This window comes from Ranitomeya variabilis, chromosome 1, assembly GCF_051348905.1.
Source record: "Ranitomeya variabilis isolate aRanVar5 chromosome 1, aRanVar5.hap1, whole genome shotgun sequence".
NCBI lineage: Eukaryota > Metazoa > Chordata > Amphibia > Anura > Dendrobatidae > Ranitomeya > Ranitomeya variabilis.
This window is the reverse complement of record NC_135232.1, coordinates 445815364-445842395: the sequence shown is the minus strand read 5'-3', so window position 1 is coordinate 445842395 and position 27032 is coordinate 445815364. Positions and strand designations below refer to the sequence as shown.

The 27032-nt window shown below is 45.9% G+C and overlaps 1 protein-coding gene across 1 annotated transcript in view; it reads left to right on the top strand.

Moving 5' to 3' along the window:
* The first annotated feature begins 11947 nt into the window (after window positions 1–11947).
* ACER2 (alkaline ceramidase 2) overlaps window positions 11948–27032 on the top strand; it is a 51967-nt gene continuing 36882 nt past the window's right edge. Inside the window, exon 1 of the mRNA XM_077249702.1 lies at window positions 11948–12647. Within this exon, the coding sequence (XP_077105817.1) occupies window positions 12540–12647 (108 nt within the window). The 5' untranslated portion in view covers window positions 11948–12539. The remainder of the gene's footprint in view (window positions 12648–27032) is intronic.

Genomic DNA, 27032 nt, shown 5'->3' with positions numbered 1-27032 from the left:
TTTCAACGATGCCGAAGTCGTTCCCCTGATCGTTGGTCGCTGGAGAGAGCTGTCTGTGTGACAGCTCCCCAGCGACCACACAGCGACTTACCAACGATCACGGCCAGGTCGTATCGCTGGTCGTGATTGTTGGTAAATCGCTATGTGTGACGGGGCCTTAACTCTCCATTATCAACAGTATAATATGTGGCTTGCAACAGTTTTCCCTCTCTTTATTGCAGGTCTCATACCCTGTCTTTTTAAATGATATTGTATATCAAGAAAGAATACATTATTTTATCTCTGTGGTGTTGGAAATCTCTTGTTAGCAGGTAGATTTACCCTCCACCTGTCTTCAGTGTTTTCCTAGTCCTCCAAACAGTATAATGACCCCCCAGTTAGCCCTCTAAACTGTATAATGGCCCTCACATGCCTCCACACAGTATGGTGGACCCCCCACAACCCTCTACACTGTATAATGGCCATATTCAGTATAAAGGCCTCCACTAGCCCTCCAAACAATACAATTGCACCCACATAGCCCTCCAAACAGTATAATGATTCACACACAACCCTCTACAAAACCTTCCACATTGTACAATGACTCACATACAGTATATTGTTCCCCATTCTAGCCCTACAAACAATATAATGGCCTCCTCCCACATAGCCCTCCAAACAGTATAATGGTCTCCTAACATAGCCATCCAAACAGTATAATTGGCCCCTACATAGCCATCCAGACAGTAGAATGGCCCCCCCATAGCCTTCCGAACAATATAATTGGCCCCAACAAAGCCCTTCAAACAGTATAATTGATTCCCACATAGCCCTCCAAATAATATAATGGCTCACAAATAGCCCTCCAAATAGTATCATGACCCTCATATAGTCCTCCAAATAGTATAATGGCCCTACAATGTGTCAATGATTAAAAAAAAAAAAATTCTTCCCATTTCAGGATTCAGATACAGCTGAAAGTGTATTTGTCACATGTCCACAAGGACCTGCTCTTGCGGCAACTGTTTTGTTCGCCAGTATTAATTCTGTGGCAATACTCCTGATAGAAGGAATGTTGGAACCAGAAGCTCTGTACGGCACAGGCTCTGTCCAACCATTTAAATTTGGGTGGCTGGGACCTGCGGTACAGTCCAGTTTGACACCCTGCTCCAACCAATCGGAGAGCATTGCACCTTACGTAAAGGGAATCTGTCACAAGGACAGCATGAGGTAGGGGTTAAAAAACAGAATTCAACTAAGTGTGACATATCAAGCTGTGTGGTGTTGTTTAGTTAGACTGAAGTTGTAATGACCTGGTTATTATCTTTGCTGTGACTCTCCGGTATGCTCTTTCAAGTCTGACTCCGTCCCTTTTGTGATAAGCAGCTCACTGTCTATAGACAATGTACATAACGAGCTTGGTGCAGTGTGGTTAGCGTTCTCAGCTCTGCTGCACTGCTAAATCTAGAAACTCTGAAAAGCTGCATCCAGTAACCTAAGTGATACATCGTTGGATTCAGGGTCTCTTTCCCTACATCATGCTGCTGTCAGATGAGGTAGCAAAATCTTGTTGCCATTTTTTTTTTAGCTTCCAGCTTACTGCTGAAAGCGTCAGATATTGCATTATGCTTTCCTGGTTTAGGTCTGTGGTTTCTGCTCCTTTGTTGTTTTTGTGCTTTTCTGTTTTGACTTTCCCTTTTTTATTGACGCTTCTCGTGCCAAACAATTTTATATCTTTCCTGCCCTCCTGGTTTTGACCCTGCTAAATGTGAGGGCCAAGGCAACACCTGAGCTCTGGGAAACAGAGTAGCTTGCGCTAAGCCTGTTTGTAGAAGCCGTTTAAGAGCTGCATGGTGACTACTAACAGAGCCACTTTACAGTAATGCTGGGTGTAGGTGAGAGGGTGGGGTAGTGGTGTCGGCATTAACACTGAATTCCTGATTCATGGTACAAATGAAATAGGATGGATAATAACTTCCTGTAAAGCAGGTTCCTCTTGAGTTAGGTGAGGGCATCAGCATTACTTCTCGCTTTCAGAGTTTCCTGGCAGCAAAGGCCTCATTCAGGCGTCCGTTTTTCACATGAGTGTTCAATCCATGCTTTACATGGATAGAACACTAACCCTTAATAGTCTATGTTGCTGTTCACATATCTAAAGACATGTCTGTTTTTGATCCGAGTCACCAATCAAAATTAACCATAGGAGTTTATGGGCCTCGTGTACAGTCCATGTGCTGACCATTTTTAACATTGCAATGAGTAGGAGAAGCTATACAATTTATTATCTTTGAGAAAATTACTGATGAAGCACTGATGGTAAAAACTGAAATATTTACCATATAGTGATGAAAATTAGATAAAAACATTCTGCATTCATGTATCTCTGTTTCACCCAAAACAGCCTCATAGGCATATACACTTCTCCAGATTGAAACTGTAAACACCAAGAATGAAAAGTCGTTGAATTATGGAAAAAATATGATAGATAGTAATGATATGCAAATGGAATATGGAAACAAAATGCTCAAAACGACTCTCGATTTATTCAGCATTCAGCCCAACATGCAGAAATGAATGCAGTTGTATGTAAGGGCAAGATATCAATGAGGTTATTAATGGTCATGTGAGGAATGTTCTGCCACACTGAATGCACTGGGCACGCAAATCAGTAAGATACACCTTCTGGATGCTCCATTTGCAATTGCCAACCACGATGTCCCAAATAATCTTAGTGGGAGACAAGACCAAAGATGCTGCAGGTCATGGTAGCATGTTTAGGCAACCAAAGCTGCTCATAGTAACATGAGCAAAATAGGGACTATCATCATAGTGTTGAAAAATGGCTCTTGGGACACTTCGGAAAAATGGCTGCACCACTGTTTTCACAACCAAATTAATGTAATGCCGAGCTGTTAGTGTTCCTGGAATGCGGATTAGAGGGGTCTGGCAATTGTACATTATTCCACTCTAAACCATAATCCCAGTAGTAGAACTGGTGTGACCTCTATTCCATCATCCATTGCTATCATGCTTTGCCCCACTATAGCCTTTGCAAGCAGTGATGTGAGGTCAATGGAAATCATGTAGCTGTAGCTCGTAGCTCAATGTTATCTAAACGCATTCTGATTATTTGTGTAGATACTAATTGATGCCTTAGGGTACTGTCACACAGTGGCACTTTGGTCGCTACAACGGCACAATCCGTGACGTTCCAGCGATATAGTTACGATATCGCTGTGTCTGACACGCTACTGCGATCAGGGACCCCGCTGAGAATCGTACGTCGTAGCAGATCGTTTGAAACTTTATTTCGTCGTCAAGTGTCCCGCTGTGGCGGCATGATCGCAGCGTGTAACAAAGGTGTGCACGATATTCCCAATGTCCCGTATGACTTCTACATCGCAACTACGTCATGAAATTATCGCTCCAGCGCCGTGCATTGCAAAGTGTGACCGCAGTCTACGACGCTGGAACGATAATCAAGCGACGCTGCAACGTCACGGATCGTGCCGTCGGAGCGATCAAAGTGCCACTGTGTGACAGTACCCTTAGTCTTGGTATGGAACATCCTATTTCACTTGCAGTACAGAATGAATCAATCGTGAAACTAGTGGTATGGAAATTTGTTCAAAGTGTTCCAGAAGACATTTCTGAATATTATTATTATTATTATCTATTGTTATAGCGCCATTTATTCCATGGCGCTTTACATGTGAGGAGGGGTATACATAATAAAAACAAGTACAATAATCTTAAACAATACAAGTCATAACTGGTACAGGAGGAGAGAGGACCCTGCCCGCGAAGGCTCACAATCTACAAGGGATGGGTGAGAATACAGTAGGCGAGGATAGAGCTGGTCATGCAGCGGTTTGGTCGATCGGTGGTTACTGCAGGTTGTAGGCTTGTCGGAAGAGGTGGGTCTTCAGGCTCTTTTTGAAGGTTTCGATGGTAGGCAGGAGTCTGATGTGTTGTGGTAGAGGGTTCCAGAGTAGGGGTGATACGCGAGAGAAATCTTGTATACGATTGTGGGAAGAGGAGATAAGAGGGGAGTAGAGAAGGAGATCTTGTGAGGATCGGAGGTTGCGTGTAGGTAAGTACCGGGAGACGAGGTCACAGATGTATGGAGGAGACAGGTTGTGGATGGCTTTGTACGTCATGGTTAGGGTTTTGTACTGGAGTCTCTGGGTAATGAGGAGCCGGTAAAGGGATTGACAGAGAGGAGAGGCCGGGGAATAGCGGAGAGACAGGTGAATTAGTCGGGCAGCAGAGTTTAGAATAGATTGGAGGGGTGCAAGAGTGTTAGAGGGGAGGCCACAGAGCAGGAGGTTGCAGTAGTCAAGGCGAGAGATGATAAGGGCATGGACTAGGGTTTTTGCAGATTCTTGGTTGAGGAATGTACGGATTCGTGAAATATTTTTGAGTTGAAGTCGGCAGGAAGTGGAAAGGGCTTGGATATGTGGTTTGAAGGAGAGATCAGCATCAAGGATTACCCTGAGGCAGCGAGCTTGTGGGACTGGGGAGAGTGGGCAGCCATTTACTGTAATGGATAGGTTCGTTGGGGGGGTCGCGTGAGATGGGGTGAAAGATAATGAATTCTGTTTTGTCCATGTTAAGTTTCAGAAATCTAGCGGAGAAGAAGGATGAAATAGTGGACAGACATTGAGGGATTCTGGTTAGTAGGGAGATGATATCTGGTCCAGAGATGTAGATCTGTGTGTCATCAGCATAGAGGTGATACTGAAAGCCATGAGATTCTATGAGCTGTCCCAGGCCAAAGGTGTAAATGGAGAAGAGCAGGGGCCCTAGGACTGAACCTTGTGGGACTCCGACAGATAAGGGGCGAGGTGAGGAGGTGGTGTGTGAGTGGGAGACGCTGATTGTCCGGTCTGTTAGGTATGATGAGATCCAGGATAGGGCCAAGTCTGTGATGCCAAGGGATGAGCGGGTCTGTAATAATAGGGAATATGACAAAGCAAGGTTGTTGTCCAAGCAGTAACCTGCCTGGCCTAAATGTGCTACCGTGGCGTGAAGCATCTTCAGTATACCTTGAATGATAACTAAAGGGGTCCAGCTACCGTACATTATGCTATGACAAAACAATGCCAGGAGTAGCACCAGTGTGACGTTCTGTCCGTAAGTCCTCTTCATGGCATTTCCATGTGGTCTCCATCCAATCTCTGGCTATCATTGCATCCAAGACTAAGGTTGGGCAGGTTGGTTGAAGAGGATAGATCTCCATTGCTCCATTCCAGCCTGTGGTCTCCATCTCGAGACCACGTGGGCAACCCTATGAAAAGGTCTTCACAAGGGAATGACATATTGGTTCTACTTCTGGGATTATGATGACCCCTGGCCTGACCTGGCCTGGGGAGTGGAGATTTGTATTGTAGAGAACCCAGGTATGAGGTAGATGCGGCTGTGTGCGGGCTTTGGGCTCACTTGCACAAATGTTAGTCTATAGGGCCTGTGAAGAACCACACCTTGCAGCCCCGCCTGACATCACTAATACATCGTGTGACACATGGTACGGTCTCCCCACTTTCACCAATGTGACATCCCGCACCCTCTGGGGGCAGGGGAGAACCTAGCCTCTCTGCTGCCTGAGGCGAAAGGAAAAATGGCGCCCCCCCACACACACACACAGTCCCTGTCTCACTGCCTGTGCACACACATCCCTCCACCGAACCCGGTAATCGCCGCTCACAGTAGCATACCAGCAGAGGTGTATCTAGGGTTTCTGGCACCAGGGGCAAGAATTCATTTTGGTGCCCCCCCCCCCCCCTAACCAAGGACATATGCGATTTGCACACTCAGTCATGTACCCACGAGCTCCTCTTCCTAATGCTCTCAATGTTCAGTGAAAAACTGAGAGAAGCAGAAGAGAAGCTCGTTGTCACAGGACCATGAGTATGAAAATCGCATATGAGTGACGTGTCCATGTGACGACTGGAACCTGCAGAGCTGAATCCTGACATCACAGGCTTCTGAATTCTCACAACTAATGCACTGCACACTTTTAGGATTCTCCCTTGCCGGTGGCCGGTCATGTCAGCACAAGAATGTGATTTGTATACTTCTGACCACATTCCGACTAGACGTGCCCGGCCTCACTCAGTTCATTTTCATTGAGTGAGGCCACACATGTCTAGTCAGCATGTGACCGCATGTATGTAAATCGCCAGCATGAGAGAATCCTGACAGCGTGCAGGGCGCACTGTGAGAAGTCAGAAGTCTACAGTCACAAAGAATGACTGCAGACTCATCACAAACCTGGACATCCCCTTTAATGCTCCTAACATAAATAAAAACATGAGAGTTAGTCAGTATCACAAATAACATTTACATCCAGGTACCTTATAGATGACGTTGTCTCTGGAGTCGTTCTCCTTTTATTCATCTTGTCCAGACCCATGATGAGTTTTCTCATCCACAGCCGTCTCTGCAGACTTCCATCTTCTCCGCTCTTTTGCAGAAAGTCTCCACAAGACGCCCTTAAAGATATGAGTGTCATTATAATGCTCCTGTATAATAAATTGCCCCTCACTATATTGTCTGCACAAAATATGACCCCCACACTGTCCCTCTTATGGTACATGCTCTTCACACTGACCTCTCCTTTCTATACACACTGTGTCCCCCCTATAGGGCCTAGTATTTATACTCCATATTAATACTCCATCCTCCCACCCTGTGTGCGTGGCTCCCCCATCCTCCCACCCTGCGTGCGTGGCTCCCCCATCCTCCCACCCTGCGTGGGTGGCTCCCCCATCCTCCCACCCTGCGTGCGTGGCTCCCCCATACTCCCACCCTGCGTGCGTGGCTCCCCCATCCTCCTCCCCTGCGTGCGTGGCTCCCCCATCTTCCTCCCCTGCGTGCGTGGCTCCCCCATCCTTCTTCCCTGCGTGCGTGGCTCCCCCATCCTTCTCCCCTGCGTGCGTGGCTCGCCCACCCTTCTCCCCTGCGTGTGTGGCTCCCTCATCCTTCTCCCCTGCGTGGCTCCCCCATCCTTCTCCCCTGCGTGCGTGGCTCCTCCATCCTTCTCCCCTGCGTGCGTGGCTCCCCCATCCTTCTCCCCTGCATGCGTGGCTCCCCCATCCTTCTCCCCTGCGTGCGTGGTGCCCCCATCCTTCTCCCCTGCGTGCGTGGCTCCCCCATCCTTCTCCCCTGCGTGCGTGGCTCCCCCATCCTTCTCCCCTGCGTGCGTGGCTCCCCCATCCTTCTCCCCTGCGTGCGTGGCTCCCCCATCCTTCTCCCCTGCGTACGTGGCTCCCCCATCCTTCTCCCCTGCGTGCTTGGCTCCCCCATCCTTCTCCCCTGGGTGCGTGGCTCCCCCATCCTTCTCCCCTGTGGGAGGGAGGGAGGGAGGAGGGGGGGGGCACTTGACCCCGGAGTTAAAAAAAACCCCAAAAACCTAGCAGCGCAAATCCAGTTACAGAATCTGCCGCCCCCTCTCTTCTGCCGCCTGAGCCAAAGAGCTCAAGTCGCCTCATGGTAGCAGCGTCACTGTCTGGGGGATATGTAAGGTCAGTTTTGCACAGTTTTACACAGACACTCTCTGTCTACACGGGCACAGGGAGTGAGAGAGGGTGGCCCACGTGACCGCCGAAGTGGCACAACACTCGATCACAAGCCTGACAGGATTAGAGACCCCTTTCACTAACACCAGTGAAACAGAGCCTTGCCAGCCTGGTAGGACTGACACCAGTTCCTTGTTAGATATAACCCTGTTCCATTAGTGGGATTACAGCGGACAGAAATCAGCCCCGGTAGCATATGACATTAAACCAAGAATACGGACAGATTCGAGGATAGAGATAAAAGAGCAGCCAAAGGTTAAATTGGTTATTTAATCACCTCAAGGGCACAATAGCCAAAACACTATATACACAACTAGCACCAGGTCCGCAACCTCACTTCATGCTAGTGGTACTACTGGAGCGCAAGACTCCAACATATCAACCTCCCATTCATTCTGGATACGGTGTGTAATCAGGTAAGGGGGTTTTGGTCTATCTCAATGGTGAATTGGCGTCCATACAAGTAAGGCAGCAGACACTGCAGGGCTCACACCTCTGCTGGGCATTTCTTCTCCATCATGGAGTAGGCCACCTCTCTCAGCAGGAACTTCTGGCCCAGGAACAAAACAGGGTGTTCCTGGCCTATAGAATTGACCTGGCTGAGTAATGCACTGAGGCCAAAGTCACTGGCATCTGTACTACAAAAGGCCGTGTGAAGTTGTCTGCTTGTAGTACCAGGAAGCTGGAAAGGGTGGTCCAATCAACTGTGGAGGGCAGCATCTTCCTTGTGAGGTCCATCAGGGGCTTTGCCAGGCTAATATTATGGGGAATGAAACTCCTAAAGTACCTGACCCTGCCCAGGAAGGACATGACCTGTTTCTTGATCCTGGGGGTGGGCCAGGACGCAATGGCATCCACTTTCCAAGGCTCCGATTTCAGAATCCCCCCAGCTACCAGTGAAGTTTTGAGGTGTGACCCCCACTTCCTCACCCCTTGACAAGTGTCGCATGAAAGGCAGTAGGCAGCCTTATCAGCCCCCCATCTTTAGCCAGTAGAATTGCTGGGCTAGCTTTGCTTTTGTCTTATTGACCCCTTTTTCCAGGTTGTGGGGGAGCGATCATAGGGCATGCGCGCTGCTGTCAAATGATTTAAAGGACCAGTGCCCCTTTTCCTGTACACACCTCTCAGGCAATCGCTAAGAGGCCTGTGTATACTTAAGGCCCTAACTTCCTTTGGGAGGTGCCTGGGCAACTTTGTGCATTGTTCTAAGTTGCCGTTCTCAGGTCCCAGACCAGCGCCTCCTTGTTCAGTCTTATTTTGCCTTGAACTAATACCCAGTGTTTTCCCCTGCTGCCGGTGTCCTGTCTACTTACCATCTACCTGCGGACTCTGATGGTACCTTTTGTACCTTCTGGTTCATCTTCTCTGGTTCCCAGGACCTTTTACTCCTCCCTCCTCAGTTTCACTGTTCCTCTTGGGTCTGATCCTTTGGTCTTAGAACTGTTGCACTTGAGCCTCCTTGGCTGAGCCGGGTCAATCCCTGTTAAGGGGTTCACTTGCTGGTGCTCCCTCGGGGGAATTCGGTGTTTCAGTTCAGGGGGTTCTCCCTTGTGGGTTCTCCTGTTTAAGTGTCTCAATAAAGCCTTGCAATTCATCTAATGTCCTTGTACGGCTGGTTCCTAAGGGTTCAGCTTCCACAGTGTCCTCTCTGGTCTAGTGGGTTCACTACCTCGTTCCGCCTGCCTTGGCGTGACAGTTTTTGCTCAGGCCATGGACCCAACTGATACCCGATTCTCTGCCCAAAGCGAACTAGCCCGTCTTTGACAAAGTCAGGACCAACTGGTAACTTTTATGCAGTCACTGGATGCCCGTCTCAGTTCTCTCCAGGCTGCCGAACCCCCCAATGCTACTCAACTTGTGGATTTACATCTGGAACTTGACCGGCAATGTGAGACGCAAACCTGGATGTTGAATTATATGAACTCTGTGGATGAATGTCTAACCAACATGCAGATGGTTGCCACTTCTCCTCCTGTATCGGTACAAGTGCCCGATCCAGTGATTGCCGCTGTATCCGGTCCTTCACTTTCCCTCTGCAAACCCACTCAGTACTCTGGTAATCCCAAGTTGTGCAGGGGGTTTCTGAACCAGTGTTAGCTGCATTTTCGGTTGTTGCCCCAGCAGTATCCGACGGACATAGCTAAAGGGGCCTTCCTTGCTTCTCACTTGGAAGGAGAAGCCTTGGCATGGTTTAATCCATTACTGGAGCTAGACGATCCTATTGTGTCCCATCTCCAAAATTTCCTGGACACCTTCTGCAAGATCTTTGACGAGCCAGGACGTGTGGTATCATCGATGGAGGCTCTCTTCAACCTACAACATGGTTCTCTCTCGGTCGGTCAGTATGCCATCCTGTTCCGAACTCTGGCTTCGGAGTTACAGTGGTCTGACGAACCCTTGATTGGAGTCTTCCGATGTGGGTTATCAGGGAGACTTAAGGATGAATTGGAGGTTCGGGATCTACCCGATACCCTGGATGACTTCATCTCTCTCTCCATCCGAATTGATCTCCGCCTTCAGGAACTGACCAAGGCAAGAGTCCAGGAGAGGCGATTTCCCCGTTTAGCTCCATCTTTCCAAAGACCCCTCATCCCATCTGATCAAGCTCCAACCTCGGTTCTCGAGCCTATGGAGGTCGACCACATCAAGTTGGGTGAACGACAACGTGAGGAGAGGTTTGCCAAGAAGCTGTGTCTGCACTGTGGAAGTGCTACCCATTTTCGCCACCAATGTCCCAAGAAGCTGGAAAACTTCTCCACCTAGGTATGGAAAGAGAGGCCTTCCTAGGTGAAAGTGAATCCTCTCTACCCCTTACTGTGCCTATATAAGTGTCGGCTGGTGGCGGACAATTTTCTGTGACGGCGTACTTGGATTCCGGTTCTGCAGGTAACTTTGTGCAGCAATCTGTGGTTCATCAGTTTGGGATTCCTGTTTAGACAAAAAACTATATACACAATGGATATACATATACCATGGTCAGATATGCAAATACAGGTGGTAGTACAATAAGCATAAGCAGTTGATACAAAGGTCAGTTACCAATTGGATGTTAGGCCTTGGCGCTGGCAGCCACATGAGAAATGTGGGGGTGCCAGGTGTTTCCAGTTTCTTCCAACACTATACACGGCGTGACCTCTCTTAGAAGAGAACAAGGGCCACAGCCTCGCATGAGCAATTCACCCCTTGGTCAGTCACTCCCTTTCCCGCTCCCGGAATAGTCCTTGTAACCGTCCCTTTGGGTCTGGTAGATGAAGCTCCAAAACCTATGATGGATCATAACTTCTCAACTGAAGGTTATAGGGAGGCGATTTTGGCGCCATCGGATCTGGCTCAGCCCCCATTACTCTTGGAGATCAAACATGACTTCCACTAGCTATTCTACGTAGCTGCCCACCCCGGGGTGCTAGAACAGGTGGAGGACCCGTGCGTTCTACCTATTCCCAAGATCTCAAAAATGTAACCAGTATACGGCTAGAACGTACGATAACTCCTTATGGAATGATGGCTCCCGTACATCTGATCTTTGAAGCAGTTAAGCAGCTAGGGCTCCCAGCAGGCGTTTGTCCTGCCAGAAAGATCTTGGTACCAGCTAGGCTGCTAGGGATTGAGAGCTTTTCCACTTGGAGCTTTTGAAGAGGAACCACTAGCTGAGCCAGGTGTCCATTCTCAGCTTCACACTTTGAAGGAGGTCTATAATCTCAGACCGGATATGATACAGTCGGCAGGCATGAAATTTTATCCCCCATATTCTTCACAGGGTTTTGCACGTCTTATTTTTACCATGGACAGAGTTTGTCTCAGGAAAAAAATCGCAGTATGCCTGAGTTTGATCTGATATTCATATCGCACTTGGCCATGCAAGTCAATGAGTCCATGGAAACCATCAAACTGTATTCAGATGACACCTGAGATTAGTGCGATTTCCACGGACTGACAGAATGGAAAAGATGGAGAAATTTTTTTCTCCATCTATAAATCGGTTGCAATTTGCTCCACAGTGAGCGAAACGCTAAATTCCATTGTTCTGGCATTGAATAATCAGTATGATAGTCTAGCAATTGTCTTCAGCATTGAACTAATAAGAATATTTGGCGATTTTGTCTGGCCTAATATTTGATAATCCATAATATAGCAGGTTCGAAATTCTCTTTTTTTTTTGTTCTACCAAATATGGGTAGTTTTATTGCTTTTTGATGTTTGTGTTGGCTCTGAGCAGTTTTCCGGTCTATCGTTACTATTGTTTTTTCTCTCGCTGACTGCGAATATCTCTTACTACAAAGCACATGACGTAGCTGTGAAATGACGTGGATGCTTTCCGTACACATTCCTTCTCATGTACAACACCATGTGATCATTGTGTTGAATTACTGGCTGGCACTGACACACATGATGAAGACAGGCAGCAGTGGCAGGGAGAATACAGCCCACACTCATATACCCACAGGGAGGCGGATGTGACTGGCAGACATGATCATCTACACTCAGCCTGATACTCCCTTCTGCATGTAAACAATCTGGAGGCTGGCAGAGGCGTGGAAGCAGCTCATGTCCATCACACCTACTGGGAGGGATCGCCTTCAGCTTATGGACGCCTTCAAGTATTAGCTTCAGTGCAGAATCAAGCAGATGGTAAGGAACAGGCTGAGAAGGGACAAGCAGTACACTGACTCTGCCTTGTCCTCATTACTGCCTTGTGGTGGATGACTACTGAGCTGTGAGATCTATGCAGGATCCAGAGGCAGCTCGAACATCTGTGTAGGCTTCTCCTTTCAATGCACAGACATTGATCCAGGGAAGTGCTAGAGAAACTGTGGTGCCAGGGTGATCATCAGTCTGTTTCGTCAAGGCACCTACGGAGAAGATCACGAAGCCTTCTATGAACTCAGAGCACAAAGAAGAGAAAAACTGACATCTCAAGGGTCCGAACTACAAAGCTGAAACAATACATATTTGACCCAATATCGAAAAAATTATCCAGCGATGGCATCATTGAAGATATGGGATCATCTTCAGGCTGGAAGCTCAGAGGTGGACTGGTGTGAAGACAATTACAAAATTGTCCCCACTATTGCCGAGTTTTACAATACGGTTAGTATTAGAGTTTGCGACATTGTTTTTGTATCTTGATACATATTGTATAGCGCTCGTAAAGATTCCAATTGCGAGAAGATATTGATCTGTCTAAGGGCTCACGCAGACGACCGTATTTTTGGTCTGAGTGTGATCCGGCAAAACATCAGATCTCACACAGACCAAGGTTATAGGTTATGCTATGTGACCATACACATGTCCGATTTTCTCCTCCAACAGTCCATCCCAGGTTAAAAATCACAGCATGCTCAATTTGTATCTGATATTCGAATCACACTCGGCGATGCAAGTCAGTGAATCCATGGAAATCATTGGACTGCACTTGGATGACATTTGAGTGCAATCCGATTTTTCATGGACTGACAAAATGGAGAGAGATGGAGACATTTTTTTTTCTCCATCTTATCTTTTTCCGAGAAAATTGGATCACACTCTGATCAAACACTGATCAGATTTTGGCCAGAGTGTGCAGCCGTATAGAAATACATGCAGCCGCACACTCCAATTCCGAGTGCTGGCGGCAATGCCGGGTATTGATGCTAGAGACTTGCCGAGTTTCGTGCATCACACTCGCAAGTCGGACCCCGGCCTCAACCGGATTCTCTCGGATGAGAGAAAATATTGTCATGTGACCCTAGCCTAATAATGATCAAGTTGAAGCCGAGGTGAAATAGGATCCAACCTAAATATATATTTACCGCACCTATCTGTAAACTTGTTAGCTCTGTGGTTATCTTTGGGCCACAAATCAATATTTATCTATGGCCATCTTCATTATTCCAGAGCTGGGATTCAGGACCCATGTATTAAAGTATTGTCTAGCTTCTTGATTTTTTATTTAAAACTTAGAATGGTGCAAAATGGCAAAATGAGTAAGACTTATCTTATTCTTCCCTTGCCACCACTGCCATTGATCTCTGTATCGTAGTCTACAGTGGTGACATTTCAGCATGGACATATGACGGCGACCACAGCAGTGACCAGTTGTGTCCACTGTAGCGAATGCCTGCTGTACTTACATGTCCGCATTCATCTAAGGCTGCTCTCACACATCAGTTTTTTGCCATCAGGCACAATCCGGCGAATTTAAAAAAAAAAACTGTTCCGGCAAAAGTTTCCGTCGGATCCGTTTTTTTCTCATATATTTGTATTAGCGACGGATTGAGATGGATGGCCTTACATGTCATCTGTTTGTCGCTGGATCTGTCGAAAATTGTCGGTCCAGCGGCCGGAGAAAATGTACAGAGGAAGTTTTTGTGTTCATCGAAAAAACAGACAGCGACGGATCTGGCGCCATCCGGCGCTTGCTGTAATGGAAGCCTATGGTGCCGGATCCATCAACTGATGGAATTAAGTGACGGATTCCGTTTTTTTAAAACTGAGCATGCTTTGGTTTTTTTTTTTTCCCATTCTGGTCAAAAAACTGATGTGTGAAAGCAGCCTAAGGCATCTCAGGTAGTCAGTAAGATTAAAAAATTTCAAGTGGTTGAGCAACCTTTGTTGGGGTCCCCTAACTTGCCATAGAGTATGATTCCTTCCGCAGTGCTTACATAGTTGACAGCATTTTGCACACATTGTTATTGACTACCATAGCATATCAGTACACCATAGAGCAGATGATCTGAATGTCTCAGACCTTGTGACATCTTAGTTGATTTCTTCACACAGTAGTCTATTACAAGTGTGCTAAAAGCCATTCATTATGCTGAATTTTACCCATCAGCAGATTGTGCTTACGTGTATACCATAGATTGTAAAAATGTTCTACCAGTGCTTAGCAGTTATGGTGCTTTTGAAGCTGTTGTCTCCTTTACAGTTTTCACTAATTTTATCCAACAGGGTTAATGACATTTAAAATAACAAACTGGCCTCTACTTACCCTCCCCTGGTTATCTCTGTGTTTCTACCACTACTCCTGTGTTTCTAGATCAGTTACCGAGTTAAGGTCACATAGACCGTGCTCCAGCCAATCAATGAGCAAAGTGGCTTTTGGTGGAGCCACTGAATTAAGTGATATGCTGCGGTGCTCTTGAAGTGACATTACTTATGCTGGTAATTGTCAACGACTGGGGCAACTGAGAGATACAAGGCTGGATCTGGGTATAAATCATTGATCTTCTCTGCTAAAAAGAGTTAAAAGAGGACAATCCCTTTAAGGTCACTTTTACTGTCAGGGCAAGCTCTCAATAGTTTGTGTTTGGGAGCTTGCATCAGAGAGATCTCTGCTCCTTGTTTGAGTACTTCTTATGATAACCTGTTTTGTTTCTTGTTTGGCCTCTGCTCACCATAACCTGTTTTGTTTCTTGTTTGGGCTCTCCTTACCATGATCTGTTTGTTTCTTGTTTGGGCCCTCCTCACCATCACCTGTTTGTTTCTTGTTTGGACCCTCCTCACCATTACCTGTTTGTTTCTTGTTTGGGCTCTCCTCACCATCACCTGTTTGTTTCTTGTTTGGGCCCTCCTCACCATCACCTGTTTGTTTCTTGTTTGGGCCCTCCTCACCATCACCTGTTTGTTTCTTGTTTGGGCTCTCCTCACCATCACCTGTTTGTTTCTTGTTTGGGCCCTCCTCACCATCACCTGTTTGTTTCTTGTTTGGGCCCTACTCACCATCATTTGTTTGTTTCTTGTTTGGGCCCTCCTTACCATCACCTGTTTGTTTCTTGTTTGGGCCCTCCTCACCATCACCTGTTTGTTTCTTGTTTGGACCCTCCTCACCATCACCTGTTTGTTTCTTGTTTGGGCTCTCCTCACCATCACCTGTTTGTTTCTTGTTTGGGCCCTACTCACCATCATTTGTTTGTTTCTTGTTTGGGCCCTCCTCACCATCACCTGTTTGTTTCTTGTTTGGGCCCTCCTCACCATCACCTGTTTGTTTCTTGTTTGGGCCCTCCTCACCATCACCTGTTTGTTTCTTGTTTGGACTCTCCTCGCCATCACCTGTTTGTTTCTTGTTTGGGCCCTCCTCACCATCACCTGTTTGTGTCTTGTTTGGGTCCTCCTCGCCATCACCTGTTTGTTTCTTGTTTGGGCCCTCCTCACCATCACCTGTTTGTTTCTTGTTTGGGCCCTCCTCACCATCACCTGTTTGTTTCTTGTTTGGGCCCTCCTCACCATTACCTGTTTGTTTCTTGTTTGGGCCCTCCTCACCATCATCTGTTTGTTTCTTGTTTGGACCCTCCTCACCATCACCTGTTTGTTTCTTGTTTGGGCTCTCCTCACCATCACCTGATTGTTTTTTGCCCTCCTAACCACAACCTGTTTTATGGAGACTTATGACAGTTGACCAAATGATCATTCAGTTAAGAGTTAACTTAAGTCTTTGGCCAGTAAATTAGTTGAATACTTCATAGATAACAAGAAGATAATCTGTACTATTTCTATCATAACTACTGCTGGCTAAATACAGACCCTATTTGTGCGATTATCGCATGTTACGGCGGATATTGCACAGAATGTGACATTCCATATCTTGGCTTCATTCAGTGCAAATGATTATTCTGGTTTCTATATTGAGGGGACTGGAACGGGAGTTTGTAGTTCCTATAATTTGAATGACTGCCAAGGAAATATATATATATATAAAGAACAAGTATCTGCTCAGAAAAAGCAGCAGACACAGGGGACATTTAAGAGACTCCATACACAACCTAGCAAGTAATGTTTAGCTAAAGTGGTTGTACCATGAAGAGAACCCCTCATAAGATGACCTAATATCTGGCTGGAGACATAAGTTTTGGCATTTAAACTGTTTATCAAAACATATTCAAGATACAGTTATATAATCAACATAGTGAAGACTCTTGGGTTTAATAAATGCAGCTCTTTAAGATGTAGCTGCCTCTTTTTAACGGGACCAAAAGTAATTGGACAGTTATCTGAAAAGCTCTTTAATGAGTTGCATAGGCTATTCCCTCGTTAATCCATCATTTATTATGCACAGGGCTACCACCAGGAATTTCAGGACCCAATACTGGTAACATTTTTGGGTTCCTTTGAGACTCCGCCCAGGCTCCACCCCAGTTCTGCCTCCTCCCCTGGAACATTCCACACTCTTACCACCCACTCTTAAAAAAACTCCACTTCTGCACCCCGTCCTCACCAATCACACATATATTTTTCTTTATTTTTCTTTAAGGGAATGAGTCACATACATTTTAAAAAAATGACCATTAATACCATGTACAAGGGACAAATACCGTCACACCATGGCTGGACCACATATTACCACCACATAGTGACCGAAGAATACCACATGCAAGGTATAAATAACACCACACCATGACCAGACCACATATTACCATCACATAGTAACAGAATTATACCACATACTAGGAACAAATACCGCCACACCATGACCAAACCACATATTTCCACCACATAGTGACCGAATACTACAATACTGACCATTAATACAAATAACACAATACTAAGTGCCATTATACACAGGAGCTCTGTGTATAGTGTCATTGTACAGGTAATACAGTGATCGCCGGTGACATACACAGAAGCTCTGTATATAGTGTACGTGTACAGGTAATGCAGTGATCACCAGTGACATTATACACAAGAGCTCTGTACATAGTATACAGTATATAGTGTCAATGTACAGGTAATACAGTGACTCACCAGTGATGTCTGTAGTTGAAGTCCTTAATCTTTGCTTTTCTTTTTCATCCAGTACAGACCGCCATTACTTCCTCCAGGAAGAACTTGTCTCTGCATAAAATAATACATGGTTACCTAGAGCACCGCTTCCAGAGCACAATACCCACTTTTTCCAGAGCACAATACCCACCATTAATATATAATTAGTTATTATGCAACCCACCATTCCAAATATAAATTGTAATCCACCACTGTGCCCTCACTAACTATAAGTAGCCACTTTCCCCATCTAATAAATATATAAATTAATTAGCACCTGTACTATTTTCCTCTATTCAGTACCAGCCACTGAATCCTCAATGCCCCCCACTATGTAACTCCTGCTCCCCCCGATTCTTTATACTTACACGTCCCTTCTGCCCCAATTCATTGTCATGTCTTCTCTCTCTTATCCCCACCATCAATTCATTATCAACTGCTCTCCTCCACAATCAATACATCATTTAGGGTACCGTCACACTCAGTGACGCTCCAGCGATATAGACAACGAGCCGATCGCTGTAGAGACGTCAAACACAGCAGCTCCAGAACGATGCAGGAGCGATCCAGTGACGTAGCGGTGACTCACTTATCGTTCTCGCAGGTCGTTAGCTCCATGTAAAACATTGCTGGCATCATTGCTTTTGCTGTCAAACACGACGATACACACCGATCTGACGACCAAATAAAGTTCTGGACTTCTAGCTCCGACCAGCGATATCACAGCGGGATCCAGATCGCTGCTGCGTGTCAAACACAACGAGATCGCTATCCAGGACGCTGCAACGTCACGGATCGCTGTCGTTCTTGTTGTAAAGTTGTTTAGTGTGAAGGTACCTTTACTCTTCCCCACCTCAATTTATCATTATTTGCTGCCTCACCCCCACATCATCTTCATTTTTTTCACCTCTCTCAATTCATCATCATTTACTGTCCCCCATCCTCCAGTCTCAATACATCATCATTTACTCCCCCCACCCTAAATTTATAATTTGCAGTCCCCCAGCCTCAATTCATCATTTGCAGTCCCATTCCCCCACTCACTTCATCATTTGCCTCCTCCCTCCCCCATCATTTCATTATTTGCAGTCCCCCTCCCTCCACTCACATCAATATTTGCAGTCCCCTTCACTTAATCATTTGTAGTCCCCCTCCCACCACTCACTTCATCATTTACAGTGCCCCTCTCTCCCCCTCACTTCATTTCCTTCCCCCCTCATTTCATCATTTGCTATCCCTCTCCCCACTCACTTCATCATTTGTAGTCCCCCTCCCACCACCACTTCATCATTTGCAGTCCCTCTTCCCCCACTCACTTCATCATTTCCTTCCCCCCTCATTTCATCATTTGCTATCCCTCTCCCCACTCACTTCATCATTTGCAGTCCCCTCCCCCCTCACTTCATCATCTGCCATCCCCCTCACTTCATGATTTGCAGTCCCTCTCCACCTCCCCCTCACCCATTTAATAATTTTATAAAGAAAAATAAACATTTTTCATAATTACCTCACTGATGATCTCCTTCAGGTGCTGCTCGGCTTCTGCTGTCCACGTCCACGCCAGCACGTGGCCTATCTAAATATCACTGACTGTGAGTGTCAGACATGAAACACAGAGCTTAGGCTGTGTTCACATCTCCATTAGAAGTTTTTTTTCACAGTATATCCTTATATCTCATTTTTGAGTGTATGCAGAAAGTCAACCAATATTTAATTCAGTGCATGACTACTGTGCCTAAAGCCGGGGCCACATTTGCAGACTCCTTGTGCTTGTTTATTTGTCCCATAGGCAGAGTCCACCTTCAAGGACATCTCAGTATGGAAGTAGTAATAGGACTGGAAATTGAACAACTGCATTCACAGATACTTTATAAAGAAATGTATGTAGACAATTGCTTAAATTGTAATACAGTGACTTGTGAAAGTATTCACCCCCTTGGCTATTTACCTATTTTGCTACATTGCAACTTGTGTTTGAATATTTTTGTAATCTGATTTGCGTGTGATGCATCAGTACTAAATAGTTTAAGTTGGTGAAGCGAGCAAAATATAGGCATAAGTTAATTTATGGGATCAAATAACTAAAAATTGGCATTTGCATATGTATTCACCCTTTTGCTATGAAGCCCCTAAAAATTTCTGGTGCAAGCAATTACCTTTATAAATCACATGCTTAGTGAAAGGAAATCCACCTGTGTGCTATCTAAAGGTACCGTCACACTAAACGATATTGCTAGCGATCCGTGACGTTGCAGCGTCCTGGATAGCGATATCGTTGTGTTTGACACGCAGCAGCGATCAGAATCCTGCTGTGATATCGCTGGTTATTGATTAAAGTTCAGAACTTTATTTGGTTGTCAGATCGCCGTGTATCGTTGTGTTTGACAGCAAAAGCAACGATACCAGCGATGTTTTACAATGGTAACCAGGGTAAATATCGGGTTACTAAGCGCAGGGCCGCGCTTAGTAACCCGATGTTTACCCTGGTTACCAGTGTAAAATGTAAAAAAACAAACAGTACATACTCACCTTCTGATGTCTGTCACACGTCCCTCGCTGTCCGCTTCCCACACTGACTGAGCGCCGGCCCTAAAGTGAAAGCACAGCACAGCGGTGACGTCACCGCTCTGCTGTTAGGGCCGGCACTCAGTCAGTGCAGGAAGCGGACGCCGGGGGACGCGAATGTAAGTATGTAGTGTTTGTTTTTTTACATTTTACACTGGTAACCAGGGTAAACATCGGGTTACTAAGAGCGGCCCTGCGCTTAGCAACCCGATGTTTACCCTGGTTACCCAGGGACCTCGGCATCGTTGGTCGCTGGAGAGCGATCTGTGTGACAGCTCTCCAGCGACCACACAGCGACGCTGCAGTGATCGGCATCGTTGTCTGTATCGCTGCAGCGTCGCTTAGTGTGACGGTACCTTTAGTGTCACATGGTCTGTCAGTATATACACTTTACCTTTTCTGAAAGGCCACAGAGGCTGCAAGACCATTAAGCAAGAGGCACCACTAACCAAACATCACCATGAAGACCAAGGAGATCTCCAAACAAGTCAGGGACAAAGTTGTTGAGAAGTACAAGTCAGGGTTGGATAATAAAAAAATATATCCCAATCGCTGATGATCTCCCGGAGCAACATCAAATCCATTATCATCAAATGGAAAGAACATGGTACAATAACAGACTTGCCAAAACAGGGCTGTCCACCAAAACTCTCAGCCCAGGCAAGGAGGGCATTAATCAGAGAGGCAGCACAGAGAACAAAAGGTAACCCTGAAGGAGCTGCTGAGGTCCCAAGCAGAGACTGGGACAGGGAAAATGATCTGCGTCAAAGGGAAGATGGATGGTGTGAAATACAGGGATATTCTTGAGCAGAACCTGTTTCAGTCTGTCAGTGATTTGAGATTGGGACAGGGGTTCACCTTCCAACAAGACAGTGACCCAGAGCATACTGCTAAAGTAACACTCGAGTGGTTTAAGGGGAAATATGTAAATGTTTTGGAGTGGCCTTAGTCAAAGCTCAGACCTTAATCCAATTGAGAATCTGTGGTCAGACTTGAAGATTGCTGTTCACCAGAGGAAACCATCTAAGGGTATGTGTCCATGTTCAGGAAACGCTGCGTGTTTGACGCTGCGCAGAGCCGCAGCGTCAAACACGCAGCGTCCAGATGTTACAGCATAGTGGAGGGGATTTTATCAAATCCCGTCTCCACTATGCGTGGTAACACGCACCCGGCGGCCCTGCGATTCCGGACATGTGGCGCGTCTTTTAAGATCGCAGCATGTCCGTTTACCTTGCGGCGCCGCCGCGCCGCCACAAGGTGAAACACAGGGCCCTATGTGTGGGGTGCGATGATTCCGGATGTGTGCAATGAACACATCCGGAATCATCGCGTCACAGAAGGGGGCGGAGCTTAGGGCGAAGTGGGTTTGCCGCTCCGTCCAAACCGCCGGCCATCCTAAAGTTGGACACGTACCCTTACTTGGAGGAGCTGGAGCAGTTTTGCTTTAAGGAATGGGCAAAAATCCCAGTGTCAGATGTGGAAAGCTCATAGAGGCTTATCCAAAGTGACTTGCAGCTGTAACTGCCGCAAAAGAAGACGCTACGCTACAAAGTACTGACTTTAGGGGAGTGAATAGTTATGCACATTGTAGTTTTCAGTTATTTTGTCCTATTTGTTGCTTCCTTCACAATAAAAAGAAAACCAGATGTGTACATGAGCTGATGCAAACAATCAAAAAACAGTGAAATTTCATGTTGTGAGGTAGCAAGACACAAGAAATGCAAAGGGGGTGAATACTTTCGCAAGCCACTGTATGCTACTATATTAATATTGGCCTTATTTTTGCAAGCCACAGGGGTGTATGGAGTGCACGATTTCTTGATGTATGTGTACAGGTAGTGGTTTTACATTCCCATATTGTAAATCACTTCCTACGTACTACACATGATATATTTGTGAAACAAGAATGACAGGATTTTTATTACAATGTATCACGACAATAAGGCATTAAGCACATATAATCATTTTAATGAGGTGATTAGGTCATTCATGTAAATGATAAAAATAGAAATGACATAACACAATATACTTCATTTATGAAGTCCGTTTAAAAGTTTTCTTAACCAATCAGAGCTCCACTTTCAGTTTCTTTAACTTCACTGATAAAATGAAAGCTGTGCTGTGACTGGTTGCTAAGGACAACAAAGATGGGATTTTCTTTTGGACTGTTCTCTAAACCTTTCCCTTGGCTTTATCTCCTTTAGGGAATTGCTGAGATGATTTTAAAAGGAGGCGTGCGGTGGTAGGGAAACTCATTTATTATGAAAATATTGGGGTTGTTCAGTCCTAACAGTCTGCAGTCACTCTAGGTCTTGGTGGGGGGGTTACATGACCACAGTACGCAATTTACATACTTCCGGCCACATTCTGTCTGAACTGGCCATGCCGCTGAACTCACTGATTGGCTGCTGCCCTATTGACATGCCATCAGCGCCAATGCCAGACAGCGGGAGCAGCGGAGGAGACTCACCGGTGGACCCCGGTAAGGTGAGTGCAACACGGTGTATTAAACTACATCCATGGCCAAAAGGGAACAATCCCTTTAAGTCTGCACCTGCAATGTAAAATGCAAGAATACACCCAGTGCACTTAGTGCTAAAGTTGGTCAGGCAGAAAACCAAGTGTAAAAAAAAAACTCAACAGCTTAAGACATTAAAAAAAACTTGACACTATACAAATACACCTGTTAATATTCCTTTTTCCTTTTTATTTTTAGGTATTGTGGACATTGCCTAACGTCCCATTTATTGTGATGCTGTACCAAAATTTGCAGAGAATACAGTGTATGCATACTAATATGTATATATACAATTTTCATGGCTCTGAGATGAAGAATTTCAGTGCATATTTTACTGATCTTGGCCCAGACGCTAGCTTGAATGTGAGCTATGTAGGCTGTACATTTTTAGCTTTTCTAGTAACTTCTGCTTAACGCAGTACCTTTATTTAACCACTAGGTAGAGCCACATTTTAGGGATTTCTCCTAGAAGGAGACATTTACTAAGAACTGTGATGTGATTAAAAAGATTAGAAACGTCTCTTAGAAATTATTCATATAGTGAACACACAGTGTTCTGCTCTTTGTATCCGTTATGTCACCAGAGCCACAGGAGTAACTTCTTGATTTTATCAGCTTGGCTTTGTACCATATAGACGACAATTGATATCAATGTCAACACTTCCATGTATTTCTTCCTGCCCAGTTAGCCACAAGTCTATTTTCTAAGAAAATGACGTCAGCTTGTGTTGTGACTACTCTGCATTCTTGTCATGAAAAGAATCTCAGATTCTATTTAGTAACAATTCTTGTATGGGACCATTATGTACAGTTTTTTCTATGAAGGATGAGAGTTTTTATAAATTACCATGCTTTTTACATGCAAAAAGTAGTATGAAACTTACATGCCTTTGCAAAATGAAAATACATAGCAGCTAACACCATATAGCACTAAAACACAAAGTCATAATGGTAGATACTAATAGTTAGGGCCACATGGCCGTCGATTCTTTCAAGCAACAGATTCGGGTCCGATTATGCAAATATTCTGGGATCAAACTCAAAACTCTATCAGCGTCTGATCCGAGTGTCATGTTAGTGTAATCCGATTCTCTAGCATGAGAGAAACGCAGCAGAGAAGACAGAGAAAGTAATCTCTCCTTCGCCTGTGTACGCGGTAATCGACTGCACTCGGATGACATTCAAGTGCAGTCCGATATTTCACACTCGCCCATACAAGTCTATGAGCCAGTACTCACAGCCACTCGCTGCTTGCTGTGATTGTTCTGTCATGCCGAATTGGCGTGAGAAAAATATCACAGATCTGAGCTGCCCCATGGTATATTACTGGTCCGAGTGCTGTGCGATAAAACATTGCATAGCACTCTGCCATGCTATACGCTCTTATGAACGAGCCCTTAAAGGGGTTATTTAACCTTAGGCTATACATCTGCAGTCACTCTATGTAACTGCACGCTGTGAGTCCTCACTTCGCGCTCTGCGAGGATTCTTTGGTGCTGGCACAGGGAGCAGCGGGCTCGTGACTGCAAGTATGTGATTTGCATACATGGTGTCACGTGAATACCAGAAGGGTGTGGCCTAGCTCAGTGCTGGTGTATTGAGGGAGGCTGGATACAGTCTAGTCATAGCGTGGCCAGATGTTGGATCACAGGATTAGGAAATTATCATTGCGCCGATACACTTACATTCTGTGGCAGAGCAGGGAGACACGATCTCCCTGCTCTGCTGCCCAGCCACCGTGAGGCCCTTGATCAGGTGGCGGGGGCTCCAGTGCGGGCAGTGGGCCCCCCGCCTGTCATCGCAGGTTCAGCTGTATTGGCTAGATACTGATACAGCTGACCGCATTGATGAGATAAGGAGCGCTACGCTCCCTCTCCCATCATCCCCCTGTCAGCGTCTAACGTCACCGACGCCAACACTGACAGCGGTCACTACCCGGCACCCACTGTCAGGAGATGAGCGGGAGCTCGGAGCAGCGCAGGAACCAGGAGGAAATGAGGTGAGTATTGGATTTTTTCATGGAGGTGCATCATACTATAGATACTATGGGGGCTGCCTTATATTAGAGTTGGCCTATGGGGTGCATTATATTAGAGTTTGCCCGGTGGGTGCATTATATTAAAGTCTGCCTATGGGGGGCTGCATTATATTAGTGTCGACCTGGGTGGTGCATTATATTAAAGTCTGCTTATGGGGGGGCTGCATTATATCAGTCTGCCTGGGGTGCTGCATTATATTAGAGTCTCCCTGGGGGGTGCATTATATCAGAGTCTGCCTGGGGGGTGTATTATATCAGAGTCTGCCTATGGGGGGCTGCATTATATTAGAGTTGGCCTATGGGGTGCATTATATTAGAGTTTGCCCGGTGGGTGCATTATATTAAAGTCTGCCTATGGGGGGCTGCATTATATTAGTGTCGACCTGGGTGGTGCATTATATTAAAGTCTGCTTATGGGGGGGCTGCATTATATCAGTCTGCCTGGGGTGCTGCATTATATTAGAGTCTCCCTGGGGGGTGCATTATATCAGAGTCTGCCTGGGGGGTGTATTATATTAGAGTCTGCCTAGGGGGTGCATTGTATCAGAGTCTGCCTATGGGGGGCTGCATTATATTAGAGTTTGCCTATGGGAGCTGCATTATATTAGAGTCTTCTTAGGGGTGCATTATATTAAAGTCTGCATATGGGGGGCTGCCTTAGATTACAGTCTGCCTGGGGGGCACATTATATTACAGTCTGCCTATGGGGGGCTGCTTTATATTACAGTCTGCCCATGGCAAGTGCATTATACTATATTTAGGTCTATCTGGTGCATTATACTATATGGAGGCTATCTAGGGGCCATCATACAGTGTTGGAGCCATCAAACAATTTTGGGGGGACACTAAAGGGTCAGTATATATACAGTGAGGGGGCATCATACTGTGTATACAAGAGCTGTACAGGGGGGAGACTCGGGACATTATTAAATGTAAAGTGGGCACTTATTGTTATAGGGGAACTCAGGTTATGGTGACTGTCAAAGGGGCACACAGAGGGCAACATTACTTTCTAGGGGACAAAATGTGGGCACTGTTTTCTAGAGCACTTGCACCCGGCATTACTATATTCTAGAGGTTGCTTAGAATTTACAAGGCACAGAGAACCACACAGCAGGTGCAGTAATTGGGACACATACGGCAGCAGCGGCTCAGTATTGGGGTATCAGCAGGATGAGGAGTTTGTGCAGGTTGGGAATAGATGGTGATGGGGCTGGAATGTGAGAAGTGAAATGTGTCTTTGTTGTATTTTCTGCAGGTGAGTCGTTGCTGGAAGAAGTTGTCATGTCGGTCTGGGCCAGATGGAAAAGACGGGAAAAGTGACCGATTCCATCAGAAAGAACGTCAGCGGTAAGTCACTATCTATAACTGTGCTGTGATCTGTTATATGTTCTGTAGGGCTGGTATTTACCACTGACCATATGGCGGTGATATCCATGTTAGTCTTTATATAGAGATTATTTCCAGTCACAGCGCGGTCATCTTCTACATCCACAATTAGGCCGGCCTCACACTAGCGAGTTTTACGGACGTAAGAGCGCAGAAATTACGTCCGTAAAACTCGCAAAATAAACGGCACAATTATTCTCAATGGGGCTGCTCCTATTAGCCGTATATTACGGTTCAGTATTATACGGCTTTCTACGGCCGTACAAAATCGCAGCATGCTGCGTTTGTCAGCGTATTGCGCAAAAAAATCGCTAATGAAAGTCTATGGGGGCGAGAAAAATACGGATTCCACACGGACCTGCAGTGTGACTTGCGAGAAATACGCAGCGGTGTTAGTGAAAAGTCGGTAATTCAATTGCCGGCTTTTCATTTCTCCTGCACAAACCCGACAGGATATGAGACATGGTTTACATACAGTAAACCATCTCATATCCCCTTTTTTTTGCATATTCCACACTACTAATGTTAGTAGTGTGTATGTGCAAAATTTCAGCGCTGTAGCTGCTAAAATAAAGGGTTAAATGGCGGAAAAAATTGGCGTGGGCTCCCGCGCAATTTTCTCCGCCAGAGTGGTAAAGCCAGTGACTGAGGGCAGATATTAATAGCCAGGAGAGGGTCCATGGTTATTGGCCCCCCCGTGGCTAAAAACATCTGCCCCCAGCCACCCCAGAAAAGGCACATCTGGAAGATGCGCCTATTCTGGCACTTGGCCACTCTCTTCCCACTCCCTGTAGCGGTGGGATATGGGGTAATGAAGGGTTAATGCCACCTTGCTATTGGAAGGTGACATTAAGCCAGATTAATAATGGAGAGGCGTCAATTATGTCACCTATCCATTATTAATCCAATTGTTGGAAAGGGTTAAAAAACACACACACACATGATTTAAAAGTATTTTAATGCAATAAACACAGCGGTTGTTGTAATAATTTATTGTTCTCTCAATCCATCAGGAACACCCTCGCTTTGAAAAATAATAAACGCACAAGATACATACCTTCTGGTGAACCGTCTCGTCCCACGAAGTAATCCATCTGAAGGGGTTAACTAATATTACAGGCAGGAGCCCTGCTAAATGCAGCTGTGCTCCGTGCCTGTAATCCCCGGCGAATGAATGAAATGTAGGTCATTGACCTACATTTCCTTCAGTCGCGGTGAGGCGCCC